Here is a 19,323-nt window from a genome sequence, read left to right as displayed (position 1 = left end):
AATTAAGACATGTTACTTTGTCGTGAAAAATATTCCTGTGTAAAACTCACCTTTATTGGTTACAGGAGGAGTCATATCAGACAAAACAGAACAAAATCCATCTATTTCGATATCTAAATCCAGAACAACAATATATATAGCACTTGACGTGAACAAAAACTTATGCGCCGCTGCGAACTCAAGTTTTGTTGATAGTGAGCACACAGAAATTGATGCTAGGTTACTATTGTCTGTATCCATTAAACGCTTGACATGTTCAAATGTTTCATAAACATGCTTCCTGTTTTTCACTAATGCACCTTTAGGATCTAGATTTCCAGTATCTGACATTTCTCCATGTATTAGCGTATCCATTTTCTGTTGTATTGTTTGGGCTGCTTTTACAAAATTTTTCCTAGTGTTTGATACAAATTGCTTAAATCTAACTTGAGCTCCATCACTAGAAACATGTTCATCCACATTGGGAAAATTCCCAGTACTACCTGATGCCATTTTGATATCCATATCACCTAATGATACGACGCTCCTTACTGATTTAAGTGAATATAAACTAGTTGATGTTGCCGACCTCGGCAATAGTAAGTTACTGCTACTACTCTTACGTAGACCATTTGAATGGGGACTAAGACTGAATGGTTTTAGCGGCAGTTCTGGTTCAAAGACAGTGTTGCTTCTAAATAGTAGCGACTGTTTATTACTGTTAAGGGATGCTTCGTTCTCGACTTCTGTTTTGAAATCATTTGTGTTGACATAGTGTCGTACGACCTCTCCCATGTGTCTGTGAACTAAATCCTCATCTGCAACTGAGAATGATATTATGAATCATTATAGAACATTCGATAAATTTCCAGAGTAGTCACAATTAAATATAATTTACTTTGAAATGTGTCGTTCTATTAACCAGTATATAACGGGGTAATTTTTTATAGCATTGAAAGCAAATTTGATATTACGTTTCAATAAAATAATGCTACTGTGAAGTAAAACTGAATTAGATATTAAGGGTTCTGGTGTATCCATATTAAACAATTTTAGCAGAAATTGGTTTAATACGTATTTTGAAGTAAGAACGATTTGAGAATAAAGCAATGCACTAGATTATAGGGTAAAACATATGTACGTATATCCTGCAATCGTCCTTTCAACTATACCAATACAAGTACACATATAACATGAAGCGATGTACGTATACTAGATGTATATTGTTTTATGATATCATGCTTCTGTGAAGAGCGAACGATTATGTGAAATTACTGTTTACGTCACAGTTAAATTTGAGGTCCTCTTTGCTTCCCTTTTTTAGTCATGTCGATTTCTTTCAAAACAAATTCAATTATTGAAAAATAAAATAAAATTACAAATAAAATTTCAGGTTAAAGACAATAACTGTTTAGTGTCTTTACATATCAGCTGTATTTGTACTGATATCGAAGCAAGAACATGTTTCTTAGCCTCGTGCAAATACAGCTGACATTTAAAGACACCAAATAGCTATTGTCTATGTAAGTAAAACATTTTACTAAAAGTGAATTAAGGTGTGAGTAATTTGTTCAAATCTCGTAAATCCATTAAAAAGAGACATATAGAGGTAACAATTAAATGCAATGGGAATTGCTGAATGTTTCAACAAGTAAGTATCTCCTGCTATGAATTTATTACCCACCATGCGAATTCACGGTAAGTCTAAATTTCACAGAAACTTCTGCAAATATGGGCATTTAATAATATCAAGTGATAAAGAAATCAATTTCAAATACTTTTTTCATGTGTTATCCATTCTCCACTTTCAATATTCAGTTCACACATTCCATTATAGATATTTATCCCATTTTCAATGTCTACATCTTTATCAGAATAAGTTGACTGGCGAATGAGAGCACGTGTAACAACCATGGTAGAATGGTCATTTAATCCAATCACACGTACGCTAACATCAGATGGACGGTATTCGCTTCGTTCGAGGCAGATACGGAATTCTTCTGGTGTTAAGGTAAACATCTTCTCTGTAGAGAAATCAATAAGTAAACATATTAATAAGATGAATCTTGTTTTTAATTTAACTAATTCATTCATATATTGTTCAAGATTTGAAACATTTTATCTTTATTCTGCTGCGTTTTTTATGGTCTACTTAGTTTTACTGTATCAACAAATGCGCAAAGTAATTAACCTGCTAATATGAAAGTACGCTGAAAGGCAAGGTACGCTACTTCACTGTAGATGGTCTTTCGTTGGCTACTTGATAAAACATCATTAATGTCGTTTCATATTTTAGAAAGGAAAACAAATGTCAAAGATGAATAAAATGTAAAAATGTTTAAACATTTTTTAATCATTTTGAAATGTATAATTCAACCAAAGGTTGGCGAAAAATGTGCGTTTTTACTTTGTTCAACGATATTTTGCACGTGCATGTCGCGTGGTCAATTTCACGAAACTGTAGATGGCCAGTTTAATTATGTCTACCTAGATTGCTCGCAAATTTTGTCAATTTAACAGAGCTATAAATAATTGTCATACAAATGGTTTATGTAGCTATAAAACAAATTTCAACCCACATTTTTTTTGTGGAAAATACCTGTACCAAGTCAGGAATACGGTTTTCAATTCGTTTTGTTGGTTGATATAGTCTTAACGTTTTATTTTGTCCCCCTTTATAATTTGACTTGGAAATCGTTATTTTCATTTATACTTTTTTAATGATAGTTCATCTCTTTTAATAATGACAGCTAAATGGAACAATGTATAGTTGCAATAACACGGATATGTTTATTAAATTATTCGGTAAACATAAATGTTTTAGGTAAAATAGATTTCAGATATTTATGATAAAAAAAATTCCTGAAAATGTTTAAACTAATTAGTTTTAGCATATAGTTATAGTTTTTTTAACATCAATAAGTTTAAGTAAGAGTATCAACTACTATTAGAATACATGCAAGTTTTTTAAAGATAATGATTAGTTGATTAGTCGTTGTATGCCTTGTAAATATTAAATGATATATGAATACTAAAGATGTGAATATTAAACCGACTTTACTTTTAACAATCAGTTGGTTAGGAAAGATAAATATTATTGCTTGTTCCGTTACATTGTAGTGTTGTGTCGTTGTTCTCCTCTTATATTTAATGCGTTTCCCTCAGTTTTAGTTTGTTACCCCGATTTTGTTTTTTGTCTATGGATTTATGAGTTTGAACAGCGGTATACTACTGTTGCCTTTATTTGAATGCTTTTAATTTCGTCAGTTTTTATGGACTTCCCCATTTTGAAGTTACCTTAGTGTCCGGTATGTTTGTTATACTCTGTTTCCCTCTATAAAATAAAGATGTGGTATGATTGCCAATGAGACAAATCTCCACAAGTATCCTAATAACACAGACATTAACAGCTATAGGTCACCGTACGACCTTCATCAATGAGTAAAGCCCATAGACCGTAGAGTCAACTGATATCGACTGATTAATGGTAAGTTTGTATAGATTATACGATCCCGGGCCGTTTGAACATGCACATCGCCGTTACAAATGATGTAACAAAAAGCATTAACTCTTCAACTTTACGAATCTTTTTTTTTTTTTTTTATTAATGTTGACTTTTGTGAACAAACATTCGTTATTTATTTGCACTAAAGATGAACCTAATAATACATATCAATTACTTGTTGTTTTTGCATTTTGATGCGAAAACATGTAAACAATTATAATGTTCAAACCACACAATAAGATTTGTGGTGTGATCTTTGTTTATCAAATAAATAGTTATGCAAGCCATTCTCATAAACAAAAAAAGGGAAAGTTTCATCATATTATATTCTTCATTAACAACATACACGTGTATTCAAGAAAGTATTTGGTTAAAAAATTTCAAAAGTAATATGAATGTTATTGATGCGTGTATATTGACAAGTCTGGACACTTTAAGGTTGTTATAATATTTGTTAATAATTCGCAATGACATTCGAAAGGCGGTGCACGATACTGCTGTTTGATTTCAAATATTTGCACACGAACATTTGAGGTTTTCCACTGATTTTTTTTGGCTAGCAGAAAAAAATAAAATAATTGAAAAAAATACCGAACGCCGAGCAAAATTCAAATCGAAAAGTCCCTAATCAAATGGCAAAATCAAAAGCTTAAACAAATCAAACTAATTATTTGTGTAGAAAATGGTGGATTAAATCTGGTTTTATAGCTAGCTTAATCTCTCACTTGTATAACAGTCGCATAGAATTCTATTCTATTGACAACGATGTGTGAACAAAACAAACAGACATAATAGGTACAAATGTCAAAAATTGGGGTATTGTAGTCAACATTGTGTTATAACCTTAATCACTATAAAACAAATAAATATGTAACAAAGAAACGCAAAAAGGCACATAGACAAAGCACATTAGTCAAAATGAAAGATTATAAAAATTGCCCTCCAACTTTGTAAAAACACCACACAATACACATTGGACTTTATATTGTTATAGTATATGTTTTAAGCAAATCAGATACCACAAACAACCTGACCCGTAAAAAACGGTTTAATCATACCAAAATCAATTGCATAAAACATCATGAAAAATGTATATCTTTGCAAAGGGATGCTGCATAACTATATACTAATAAAAAGATCGCATTTTATTTCCATAAAGTTGTAAACACGCATTTGGACAAGAAAAGAATTAAAAGATACTTATATATAACAGGCTATCCAAAGGTACGAGATGAAACCTGTTTAATATATATGTTACTTTTAATGTATTCAGTATTTATCGCTATTTTGTGCATTTTTCCTTTGATCTTTTTTTGTGATAATTTTCATATCATGCTTCTCGCTTGAGATGGAAAAATTATCGCTAGAAACTAGGAGGCCACGTGGCGTTGCTAACCAAATTGACATGAAATTGACAACGTCGTCATAGGTAAAATAGCGATAAACAGATTATCATTGGTCATCTCAACTCGATTGCTTTTCTCACTTTCGCTGTACCAGCTCAAGCGAGAAAATCAATCTCGTTGAGATGATCAACGATAATCTATAAATATACATATGTTCAAAAAATATCGTCTCACACCTGTGAACTTGTCGTATTGTGAATATCTAAGGAAGGTTATTTTATGTCATTGATTAATTTATCAGACTTTCATATTTCAATTTTCACGAAATTCAATTGACAAATAATAGTTGAATTTATTATTCTGTTTAAATGAATAAAGAGAGCAAGTCTCAGGTTCAAGTAGCAGTGTCATACTATGTGTTGTTCAATAATGTTAAAGATTTTTTTGTTTTGTTATTTCACACAAAAGAGAGGAGATCGTTATTGTTTTAGATATTTAAAAAAAACAGTCACTCCTTTTATTTGCCACTTGTGAATGAAAAAAAACCACAACATATACAAACCTTGCTTCCGAAGGGCCTGTATGCACACAAAAAATATTTCACCTAAGCATGCATGTAAATATATTTTTTGTTATGACAATATTGTCCTTCCATCATGCCTATACAAAACTTTTCATAAAAAAATTAATTTTATAAATATTATTATCTTTATAAGGATTCTTTTTTCCAATATTGTAAACATATACAATTGTATGCCCTGTCTATTTATCTAATGTTGTATTTTTAACAGAATATTGTAATTTAAAAGAATACAATAGTCATACATGGTACCTGTATTTCATCAGAATCGCTCAGTAGTTCTACAATTCTTTCCAACTGTTTGCATTTCTCTTCTTTTTTCAGTTTTTTCGTTTTACATAAAGATTCAATAGCGACATCCAATGCTGTTTTTCTAAACTGTATTTATAATATCAGAACATATTTTTTTTTATTAAAAATACATATACACCTATATCATATATTCTAGAAGCCAAACAGTATTGTGGCAAATAATACACATATCTTATTGATTAAGTGCATTTCAGCTTTATTCTATGATCAAAGGGAACCAAGAAGTGATACCATCACTGTTTCCTCTATTACTCTTTGTTAAATTTGTATTTTTCAAAATATTGTGCAAAAGTTATCGGGTTTTAAAAATTAAAAAAAAAAACATGAGTTGTTTTATTCTGTCCATTTCTGAAGTAAATATTTCACATAACATTTCATTGCATATTATATGATGACCATTTGATTCCCTTGCTTAGGGACTTTCCGTTTTGAATTTTCCTCGGAGTTCAGTATTTTTGTGATTTTACTTTTTATAGGATCTGTTTGTGAAAGCAGGTACAACGGAAGGGTATGGAGTTCCTGTCTGACTTGTTGCATCTTTAGTGTTTTCTTACAGAAATATAAGAATTATAATTACATTATGGAAGTTGTACACAAATAGTTTTCACTTAACCTTGTTTTTTTGTCGAGTTAAACATTGTATACTATTGTATGCAAATTCGCGATTTACAGATATATCTATCGAACTTGTACTTATTGGACAAACGAAAGGGTGAAACGCAAATTTAATTTATTTAAAATAAAAAAGACAAGACTCGAGCCAAAAAGAAAAACAACGAAATGAGAAAACGCATAGAAATAAATCAAGAATGAGCAAAACAAACCATGCTCCCAGATTGAAGGAGTTCCTGTTTTGAAAGGGGTAACCGTTATTCACGGAAAAGTTAGAGAAAATGGATGATAAGTCGCAATTAGGGAGTTCACAATAGAGGAAAAGTGACAGATCGTGCATGGGCTGAATATCCAGTCAATATAGTTAAATACCACCATCAACATTGATGTAAAGAGAACGTGTACAAAACTTCATAGGCTTATGTTGTTCTTTTGTCGAAATTCATTTTACTCAACATTATACGGCATGGCAAACAAATTGTACATACCTTGCTTTGTACAGTATAGTCTCCATCAACCATTACAAGTCTACGTACACAGTCGTAGTGACCATATTTACTGGCAATGTATAATGGTGTTTCGTCATTCTATGGAAGAAAAAAGTTACAAACTTACCATTTCTTGTCCAGAATGAAATGCATTATGGATAATTATTATTATGTATGTTGCGATGCCATTTTGTATTAATCTATTTTACAATTTGTTTGAATTAAGCATTGGATCATTATATCGTTTATCCGTCAAATAAATCTTGATGAATATTATAATGGATAGGAACCAAAAATTATAAGAAAGATATGATTTTGGCCACCTCAATTTCAATTCCACGCAAATATTCTAGTTGCATCGCATAAAAAACAAATAATGTTATTAGTTAAATTACTATAATTAAATTCATGTGATCTGAAAGAAAAACATTATAATAGGCTAGCAACACATTTTGCATAAGAAAAAAATATGTCAAGTTTGTAAATTTCACGTTCACTGCATAACCATAACTTTTTGCGTGTGCAACAAGTTAAACACTACTGTCATTAGAAAAACGTTATAAAAAATTGTATGCATTTCTTAAAAAAACTATTGCTCACTTTATTTTTGTGATTGACATCTGCTCCAAGTTCTACCAGACGGCACAGGATATCGAAGCAACCTTTGTAGGAGGCATGAGTTAGTGCTGTCTCGCCATCCTGTAAGAATCACGCTATTGTAAGACATTAACTGTTAATTGACGACCCTTTGAATTTTTTTTTATTGCAGTGCCATTGATAAGTCTTTTGTGGACGAAGCTGGCGTCTGGTTATCTTATTATTGAGTAAGTTACTATAATGACAATTTGTCGATTTCCATCTCAAATTGATACTTTCATAGATGTAATGAAGAGAACATGAACGATATAGAAAAGTTTGATATTTGTTGCATGATAGCTTTTTTTTCATTTTTCGGATTTGAACGACGCAGCGTATTTTGTCTTGAGTATTGTATAAATTTAAAACCGTCAGTTGAATTTTAATGTTTTACAAAATAAGACAACGTTGTTTTAATTTATTCAGTACATATAAGCTAAATATATGGTATGTGATTTGTTCTTATTCGTAGGCCGTACGGTGACCTATAGTTGGTATGTGATTTGTTCTTATTCGTAGGCCGTATGGTTACCTATAGTTGGTATGTGATTTGTTCGTTTTCGTAGGCCGTACGGTGACCTATAGTTGGTATGTGATTTGTTCGTATTCGTAGGCCGTACGGTGACCTATAGTTGGTATGTGATTTGTTCGTATTCGTAGGCCGTGCGGTGACCTATAGTTGGTATGTGATTTGTTCGTATTCGTAGGCCGTACGGTGACCTATAGTTGGTATGTGATTTGTTCGTATTCGTAGGCCGTACGGTGACCTATAGTTGGTATGTGATTTGTTCTTATTCGTAGGCCGTACGGTGACCTATAGTTGGTATGTGATTTGTTCTTATTCGTAGGCCGTACGGTGACCTATAGTTGGTATGTGATTTGTTCTTATTCGTAGGCCGTACGGTGATCTATAGTTGGTATGTGATTTGTTCTTATTCGTAGGCCGTACGGTGACCTATAGTTGGTATGTGATTTGTTCTTATTCGTAGGCCGTACGGTGACCTATAGTTGGTATGTGATTTGTTCGTATTCGTAGGCTGTACGGTGATCTATAGCTAAATAAATGGTATGTGATTTTTTCGTATTCGTAGGCCGTACGGTGACCTGAATATATGGTATGTGATTTGTTCGTATTCGTAGGCCGTACGGTGACCTATAGCTGAATATGGTATGTGATTTGTTCGTATTCGTAGGCCGTACGGTGACCTGAATATATGGTATGTGATTTGTTCGTATTCGTAGGCCGTACGGTGACCTATAGCTGAATATGGTATGTGATTTGTTCGTTTTCGTAGGCCGTACGGTGACCTGAATATATGGTATGTGATTTGTTCGTATTCGTAGGCCGTACGGTGACCTATAGCTGAATATGGTATGTGATTTGTTCGTATTCGTAGGCCGTACGGTGACCTATAGCTGAATATATGGTATGTGATTTGTTCGTATTCGTAGGCCGTACGTTGACCTATAGCTGAATATATGGTATGTGATTTGTTCGTATTCGTAGGCCGTACGGTGACCTATAGCTGAATATGGTATGTGATTTGTTCGTATTCGTAGGCCGTACGGTGACCTATAGCTGAATATATGGTATGTGATTTGTTCGTATTCGTAGGCCGTATGGTGACCTATAGCTGAATATATGGTATGTGATTTGTTCGTATTCGTAGGCCGTACGTTGACCTATAGCTGAATATATGGTATGTGATTTGTTCGTATTCGTAGACCATACGGTGAGCTAAATATATTTTATGTGATTTGTTCGTATTCGTAGACCATACGGTGAGCTAAATATATTTTATGTGATTTGTTCGTATTCGTAGGCCGTACGATGACCTATAGTTACTTCAAATCACGTCATATGAACTCAAGCGGATACTTTTCATAATGGCAATCTTATTTTTCTTTAATTTATACTTATGTTCATTTAAAAAAACCTTACAACATCAGCTTTGTCCACTGAAGCACCATGACTAATCAAAATTTCAAAAGAATCCAAGTTACCATACTGTGTGACTTTGATTAAACTTGTTCTTCTGTACTGTTTGAGAGAAAATTGAATATTCATCATATAGTTGTAGTCCTGTCATGTAATTTTGTTATATAATGTTATATTTAACATTGCCATAAAAGTGCGAGGTTTAGCTAGCCACAAAACAAGGTTCAACCCATCATTTTTTTGTTAAAATTTCCTGTACCAAGTCAGAAATATGGCAGTTCATTCGTTCGTTTCTGTGTGTATAACATTGTTGTTTGCATTTTTTTTTTTTTTGCACTTTAGTGGTCCTGTTATTTCGTTGTTTTCCTCTTATATGTGATATGTTTCCCTCGATTTTAGTTTGTAACCCGGATTTGTTTTCTCTCAATCGATTTATGACTTTCGAACAGCGGTACACTACTGTTGCCTTTATTGATACAAAAGACCAGGCTATAAATCTGGATGTAGCTATATCTGTTCTAGTCTTTACAATCCTTCCCAGAATTCATATTTACCCTACCATTTCTGTGCGAATTTCAAACGCACAATTTTACACCAGTACTCAAAACGCTTCTTCCTTGATGGGTGCTTTTTACATAGACGAATAAAATCGTATAATATAATCAAAATGAGGATGTTAATTTGATGTATGCCTTTTTGTGCTTCTTCGTTACATTTGTTGTTTTTATAGTTATTAAGATGATAACACAATGTTGACTGCTGTACCCCTATTTTTGACATTTTTAACTATTGTGTCTGTTTGTTTTGTTCACGCATCGGTGAAATATAATGTAATTTGATGGGACTGTCATACAAGTGAGAGGTTTAGCTAGCTATAAAACCAGGTCCAATCCACCATTTTCTAAATTTGAAAATGCCTGTACCAAGTCAGGAATATGACAGTTCTTGTCCATTCGTTTTTGATGCGTTTTTTTTATTTGATTTTGCCATGTGATTATGGACTTTCCGAATTGATTTTCCTCTGAGTTCAGTATTTTTGTGATTTTACTTTTTAATACAAATAATTTGTCAATAAACCTCAGTGCAACGCGGTCTGTCGTTAGGCACTATAGTTGTTCTTTATTTGTTGGTTTTTTTTTTAACTTTTTTAGTTCTAGCGTCACTTGTGAGTTTTTTTTTAAGAAGAATGAAAGTCTGGTGTGTTCAAAATTTTTCTCCTGATAACTATGATGAGGTTATCTATACAATATTAACTCACTTCTACACGGTAAGATTTAATCTGAACTTAGAGGAAGATCAATTGGGAAAGTCCATAATCACATGGCAAAATCAAATAACAAAACGCATCAAAAACGAATGGACAAAAACTGTCATATTCCTGACTTGGTACAGGCATTTTCAAATGTAGAAAATGGTGGATTAAACCTTGTTCTATAGCGCTAACCCTCTCACTTTAATGACAGTCTCATCAATTTCCGATATTTTTACATTAATGCGTTAAATAAACAGACACAATAAATATAATAGTCAAAATATGGGTACATCAGTCATCATCGTTTAACAATTTTAAAAGGAACAATTTAACAGAACACAAAAACATCTACTATCTACGAACACACTTATTGAGTGTCTGACGTCAGAAAATTTTATACGTCACATAAATTTGTCGTTCAATGTTCGTACAAACAATTTTAAAATTTTCCTGGGAATGTTAGCATACAGGGCAGTCAAGATCAAAACCGATTATTTTTGGAAGTTACTATAAACAGCCTATAAATCGTTAGAGACACCGCATCAGAAAATAAGCATATGAACATTTTACACACTGCTACATAAAGGCAACAGTAGTATATCGCTGTTCAAAACTCATAAATCTATGGACAAAAAACAAAATCGGGGTAACAAACTAAAACTGAGGGAAACGCATTAAATATTAGAGGGGAACAACGACACAACATTAAAATGTAACACACGCAGCAACGGACAAAGCATTAGACAAAACCCGATGAGAATAACCAATATAACATCAAAACCAAATACATGAATTTGGGATAGAAAAGTACCGTGACACGTCTTATAGTACACTCAAATATAGGGGGAAACAAACGGCACAATAGAAACACAACGTAAAAATGTTACACACACAGAAACGAACTATGATATAACAATGGCCATTTTCCTGACTTGGTACAGGACATTTTTAAAGAAAAAAATGGTGGGTTGAACCTGGTTTTGTGGCATGCCAAACCTCGCACTTTGATGGCATTGCATCTGGTGCAAGAAAATTGGTACCGTTAATTTTATTACTACCACTGGGTCGATGCCTCTGCTGCTGGACTATTAGTCCCCGAGGGTATCATCACCAGTAGTACTTCGTTATTGGCATGAAAATACGGATTTTTTGTGTTATTAAAATTTACTGTTACAAAATGATAGAAATTATTATAAATTAAGGAATGTATCTCCCTCATGCAAAGCTCTGATTCCTTTCACGGATTTGGCTATACTTTTTGGACCTTTTGGATTATAGCTCTTTATCTTTTATATAAGCTTTGGATTTCAAATATTTTGGCCACGAGCATCACTGAAGAGACATGTATTGTCGAAATGCGCATCTGGTGCAAGAAAATTGGTACCGTTAATTTTATTTTTATTAAATATAACATCAAAATGACAACATAATAATACAGGACCACAATACAAACAAATAGGAGAACGTATTAGAAACACACGAACAAAGATAACAAAAGGCATCAGGTTTTAAATTCATTACGTCAAAAAAGCGCCTCGTCCAAACAGACTTCTACAATCTATCAAATGATGATCTTACTGGGTCAGACTTGTCTAAGATAGAAACATTTTACACACTGCTACAATCTATTAAATGATGATCTTACTGGGTCAGACTTGTTTAAGATAGAAACATTTTACACACTGCTACAATTTATCAAATGATGATCTTACTGGGTCAGACTTGTCTAAGATAGAAACATTTTACACACTTCTACCATCTATTAAATGATGATCTTACTGGGTCAGACTTGACTAAGATAGAAACATTTTACACACTACTACAATCTATCAAATGATGATCTTACCGGGTCAGACTTGTCTAAGATAGAAACATTTTACACACTACTACAATCTATTAAATAATGATCTTACTGGGTCAGACTTGTCTAAGATAGAAACATTTTACACACTACTACAATCTATTAAATAATGATCTTACTGGGTCAGACTTGACTAAGATAGAAACATTTTACACACTGCTACAATCTATCAAATGATGATCTTACTGGGTCAGACTTGTCTAAGATAGAAACATTTTACACACTGCTACAATCTATTAAATGATGATCTTACTGGGTCAGACTTGTTTAAGATAGAAACATTTTACACACTGCTACAATCTATCAAATGATGATCTCACTGGGTCAGACTTGTCTAAGATAAAAACATTTTACACACTTCTACAATTTATCAAATGATGATCTTACTGGGTCAGACTTGTCGAAGATAGAAACATTTTACACACTTCTACAATCTATGACATGATGATCTTACCGGGTCAGACTTGTCGAAGATAGAAACATTTTACACACTGCTACAATATATGACATGATGATCTTACTGGGTCAGACTTGTCTAAGATAGAAACATTTTACACACTACTACAATCTATTAAATAATGATCTTACTTGGTCAGACTTGACTAAGATAGAAACATTTTACACACTACTACAATCTATTAAATAATGATCTTACTTGGTCAGACTTGACTAAGATAGAAACATTTTACACACTGCTACAATCTATGACATGATGATCTCACCGGGTCAGACTTGTCTAAGATAGAAACATTTTACACACTACTACAATCTATTAAATAATGATCTTACTTGGTCAGACTTGACTAAGATAGAAACATTTTACACACTACTACAATCTATTAAATAATGATCTTACTGGGTCAGACTTGTCTAAGATAGAAACATTTTACACACTGCTACAATCTATGACATGATGATCTCACCGGGTCAGACTTGTCTAAGATAGAAACATTTTACACACTACTACAATCTATTAAATAATGATCTTACTGGGTCAGACTTGTCTAAGATAGAAACATTTAACACACTACTACAATCTATTAAATAATGATCTTACTGGGTCAGACTTGACTAAGATAGAAACATTTTACACACTGCTACAATCTATCAAATGATGATCTTACTGGGTCAGACTTGTCTAAGATAGAAACATTTTACACACTGCTACAATCTATTAAATGATGATCTTACTGGGTCAGACTTGTCTAAGATAGAAACATTTTACACACTACTACAATCTATTAAATAATGATCTTACTGGGTCAGACTTGTCTAAGATAGAAACATTTTACACACTACTACAATCTATTAAATAATGATCTTACTGGGTCAGACTTGACTAAGATAGAAACATTTTACACACTGCTACAATCTATCAAATGATGATCTTACTGGGTCAGACTTGTCTAAGATAGAAACATTTTACACACTGCTACAATCTATTAAATGATGATCTTACTGGGTCAGACTTGTTTAAGATAGAAACATTTTACACACTGCTACAATCTATGACATGATGATCTCACTGGGTAAGACTTGTCTAAGATAGAAACATTTTACACACTACTACAATCTATTAAATAATGATCTTACTTGGTCAGACTTGACTAAGATAGAAACATTTTACACACTACTACAATCTATTAAATAATGATCTTACTTGGTCAGACTTGACTAAGATAGAAACATTTTACACACTGCTACAATCTATGACATGATGATCTCACTTGGTCAGACTTGTCTAAGATAAAAACATTTCATACACTGCTACAATCTATGACATGATGATCTTACCGGGTCAGACTTGTCTAAGATAGAAACATTTTACACACTGCTACAATCTATTAAATGATGATCTTACTGGGTCAGACTTGTCTAAGATAGAAACATTTTACACACTGCTACAATCTATCAAATGATGATCTTACTGGGTCAGACTTGTCTAAGATAGAAACATTTTACACACTGCTACAATCTATCAAATGATGATCTTACCGGGTCAGACTTGTCTAAGATAGAAACATTTTACACACTACTACAATCTATTAAATGATGATCTTACCGGGTCAGACTTGTCTAAGATAGAAACATTTTACACACTACTACAATCTATGACATGATGATCTTACCGGGTCAGACTTGTTTAAGATAGAAACATTTTACACACTGCTACAATCTATGACATGATGATCTTACTGGGTCAGACTTGTCTAAGATAGAAACATTTTACACACTGCTACAATCTATTAAATAATGATCTTACTGGGTCAGACTTGACTAAGATAGAAACATTTTACACACTGCTACAATATATGACATGATGATCTTACTGGGTCAGACTTGTCTAAGATAGAAACATTTTACACACTGCTACAATCTATTAAATAATGATCTTACTGGGTCAGACTTGTCTAAGATAGAAACATTTTACACACTGCTACAATCTATGACATGATGATCTTACTGGGTCAGACTTGTCTAAGATAGAAACATTTTACACACTACTACAATCTATTAAATGATGATCTTACTGGGTCAGACTTGTCTAAGATAGAAACATTTTACACACTGCTACAATCTATGACATGATGATCTTACCGGGTCAGACTTGTCTAAGATAGAAACATTTTACACACTGCTACAATCTATCAAATGATGATCTTACTGGGTCAGACTTGTCTAAGATAGAAACATTTTACACACTGCTACAATCTATGACATGATGATCTTACCGGGTCAGACTTGTTTAAGATAGAAACATTTTACACACTACTACAATCTATCAAATGATGATCTTACTGGGTCAGACTTGACTAAGATAGAAACATTTTACACACTACTACAATCTATGACATGATGATCTTACCGGGTCAGACTTGTCTAAGATAGAAACATTTTACACACTGCTACAATCTATGACATGATGATCTTACCGGGTCAGACTTGTTTAAGATAGAAACATTTTACACACTACTACAATCTATCAAATGATGATCTTACTGGGTCAGACTTGACTAAGATAGAAACATTTTACACACTACTACAATCTATGACATGATGATCTTACCGGGTCAGACTTGTCTAAGATAGAAACATTTTACACACTGCTACAATCTATGACATGATGATCTTACTGGGTCAGACTTGTCTAAGATAGAAACATTTTACACACTGCTACAATCTATCAAATGATGATCTTACTGGGTCAGACTTGTCTAAGATAGAAACATTTTACACACTACTACAATCTATGACATGATGATCTTACTGTGTCAGACTTGTCTAAGATAGAAACATTTTACACACTACTACAATCTATTAAATAATGATCTTACTGTGTCAGACTTGTCTAAGATAGAAACATTTTACACACTACTACAATCTATTAAATAATGATCTTACTTGGTCAGACTTGACTAAGATAGAAACATTTTACACACTACTACAATCTATTAAATAATGATCTTACTGGGTCAGACTTGTCTAAGATAGAAACATTTTACACACTGCTACAATCTATTAAATAATGATCTTACTGGGTCAGACTTGTCTAAGATAGAAACATTTAACACACTGCTACAATCTATGACATAATAATCTTACCGGGTCAGACTTGTCTAAGATAGAAACATTTTACACACTACTACAATCTATTAAATAATGATCTTACTTGGTCAGACTTGACTAAGATAGAAACATTTTACACACTGCTACAATCTATGACATGATGATCTTACTGGGTCAGACTTGTTTAAGATAGAAACATTTTACACACTGCTACAATCTATTAAATAATGATCTTACTTGGTCAGACTTGACTAAGATAGAAACATTTTACACACTACTACAATCTATTAAATAATGATCTTACTGGGTCAGACTTGTCTAAGATAGAAACATTTTACACACTACTACAATCTATTAAATAATGATCTTACTGGGTCAGACTTGTCTAAGATAGAAACATTTTACACACTTCTACAATTTATCAAATAATGATCTTACTGGGTCAGACTTGTCCAAGATAGAAACATTTTACACACTGCTGCAATATATGACATGATGATCTTACTGGGTCAGACTTGACTAAGATAGAAACATTTTACACACTGCTACAATCTATGACATAATGATCTTACTGGGTCAGACTTGTCTAAGATAGAAACATTTTACACACTACTACAATCTATCAAATAATGATCTTACTGGGTCAGACTTGACTAAGATAGAAACATTTTACACACTACTACAATCTATGACATGATGATCTTACTGGGTCAGACTTGTTTAAGATAGAAACATTTTACACACTGCTGCAATATATGACATGATGATCTTACTGGGTCAGACTTGTCTAAGATAGAAACATTTTACACACTGCTACAATCTATCAAATGATGATCTTACTGGGTCAGACTTGTCTAAGATAGAAACATTTTACACACTACTACAATCTATGACATGATGATCTTACTGTGTCAGACTTGTCTAAGATAGAAACATTTTACACACTACTACAATCTATTAAATAATGATCTTACTGTGTCAGACTTGTCTAAGATAGAAACATTTTACACACTACTACAATCTATTAAATAATGATCTTACTTGGTCAGACTTGACTAAGATAGAAACATTTTACACACTACTACAATCTATTAAATAATGATCTTACTGGGTCAGACTTGTCTAAGATAGAAACATTTTACACACTGCTACAATCTATTAAATAATGATCTTACTGGGTCAGACTTGTCTAAGATAGAAACATTTAACACACTGCTACAATCTATGACATAATAATCTTACCGGGTCAGACTTGTCTAAGATAGAAACATTTTACACACTACTACAATCTATTAAATAATGATCTTACTTGGTCAGACTTGACTAAGATAGAAACATTTTACACACTGCTACAATCTATGACATGATGATCTTACTGGGTCAGACTTGTTTAAGATAGAAACATTTTACACACTGCTACAATCTATTAAATAATGATCTTACTTGGTCAGACTTGACTAAGATAGAAACATTTTACACACTACTACAATCTATTAAATAATGATCTTACTGGGTCAGACTTGTCTAAGATAGAAACATTTTACACACTACTACAATCTATTAAATAATGATCTTACTGGGTCAGACTTGTCTAAGATAGAAACATTTTACACACTTCTACAATTTATCAAATAATGATCTTACTGGGTCAGACTTGTCTAAGATAGAAACATTTTACACACTGCTGCAATATATGACATGATGATCTTACTGGGTCAGACTTGACTAAGATAGAAACATTTTACACACTGCTACAATCTATGACATAATGATCTTACTGGGTCAGACTTGTCTAAGATAGAAACATTTTACACACTGCTACAATCTATCAAATAATGATCTTACTGGGTCAGACTTGTTTAAGATAGAAACATTTTACACACTGCTGCAATATATGACATGATGATCTTACTGGGTCAGACTTGTTTAAGATAGAAACATTTTACACACTGCTGCAATATATGACATGATGATCTTACTGGGTCAGACTTGTTTAAGATAGAAACATTTTACACACTGCTGCAATATATGACATGATGATCTTACTGGGTCAGACTTGTCTAAGATAGAAACATTTTGCACACTGCTACAATCTATGACATGATGATCTTACTGGGTCAGACTTGTCTAAGATAGAAACATTTTACACACTGCTACAATCTATCAAATGATGATCTTACTGGGTCAGACTTGTTTAAGATAGAAACATTTTACACACTGCTACAATATATGACATGATGATCTCACTGGGTCAGACTTGTCTAAGATAGAAACATTTTACACACTGCTACAATCTATGACATGATGATCTTACTGGGTCAGACTTGTCTAATATAGAAACATTTTACACACTACTACAATCTATTAAATGATGATCTTACCGGGTCAGACTTGTCTAAGATAGAAACATTTTACACACTGCTACAATCTATGACATGATGATCTCACCGGGTCAGACTTGTCTAAGATAGAAACATTTTACACACTACTACAATCTATTAAATAATGATCTTACTGGGTCAGACTTGTTTAAGATAGAAACATTTTACACACTGCTACAATATATGACATGATGATCTTACTGGGTCAGACTTGTCTAAGATAGAAACATTTTACACACTGCTACAATCTATTAAATGATGCTCTTAATGGGTCAGACTTGTTTAAGATAGAAACATTTTACACACTGCTACAATCTATGACATGATGATCTTACTGGGTAAGACTTGTCTAAGATAAAAACATTTTACACACTGCTACAATCTATTAAATAATGATCTTACTGGGTAAGACTTGTCTAAGATAAAAACATTTTACACACTGCTACAATCTATTAAATAATGATCTTACTGGGTAAGACTTGTTTAAGATAGAAACATTTTACACACTACTACAATCTATGACATGATGATCTTACCGGGTCAGACTTGTTTAAGATAGAAACATTTTACACACTACTACAATCTATTAAATAATGATCTTACTTGGTCAGACTTGTTTAAGATAGAAACATTTTACACACTACTACAATCTATGACATGATGATCTTACTGGGTCAGACTTGTCTAAGATAGAAACATTTTACACACTGCTACAATCTATGACATGATGATCTTACTGGGTCAGACTTGTCTAAGATAAAAACATTTTACACACTGCTACAATCTATGACATGATGATCTTACCGGGTCAGACTTGTCTAAGATAGAAATATTTTACACACTACTACAATATATGACATGATGA

General features: G+C 32.7%; 1 protein-coding gene across 1 annotated transcript in view; it reads right to left on the bottom strand.

Annotated features, from left to right (window-relative positions):
* LOC139501531 (uncharacterized) overlaps positions 1 to 19,323 on the bottom strand; it is a 40,087-nt gene that overhangs the window by 10,006 nt on the left and 10,758 nt on the right. Inside the window, exons 3-9 of the mRNA XM_071290644.1 lie at positions 9,401 to 9,499; positions 7,423 to 7,521; positions 6,823 to 6,921; positions 5,663 to 5,788; positions 5,393 to 5,408; positions 1,758 to 2,003; positions 51 to 803 (exon numbers count right to left, since the gene is read on the bottom strand). Coding sequence (XP_071146745.1) covers positions 51 to 803; positions 1,758 to 2,003; positions 5,393 to 5,408; positions 5,663 to 5,788; positions 6,823 to 6,921; positions 7,423 to 7,521; positions 9,401 to 9,499 — 1,438 coding nt within the window. The remainder of the gene's footprint in view (positions 1 to 50; positions 804 to 1,757; positions 2,004 to 5,392; positions 5,409 to 5,662; positions 5,789 to 6,822; positions 6,922 to 7,422; positions 7,522 to 9,400; positions 9,500 to 19,323) is intronic.

This window comes from Mytilus edulis, chromosome 13, assembly GCF_963676685.1.
Source record: "Mytilus edulis chromosome 13, xbMytEdul2.2, whole genome shotgun sequence".
NCBI lineage: Eukaryota > Metazoa > Mollusca > Bivalvia > Mytilida > Mytilidae > Mytilus > Mytilus edulis.
This window is presented reverse-complemented; position numbering and strand designations above follow the sequence as displayed.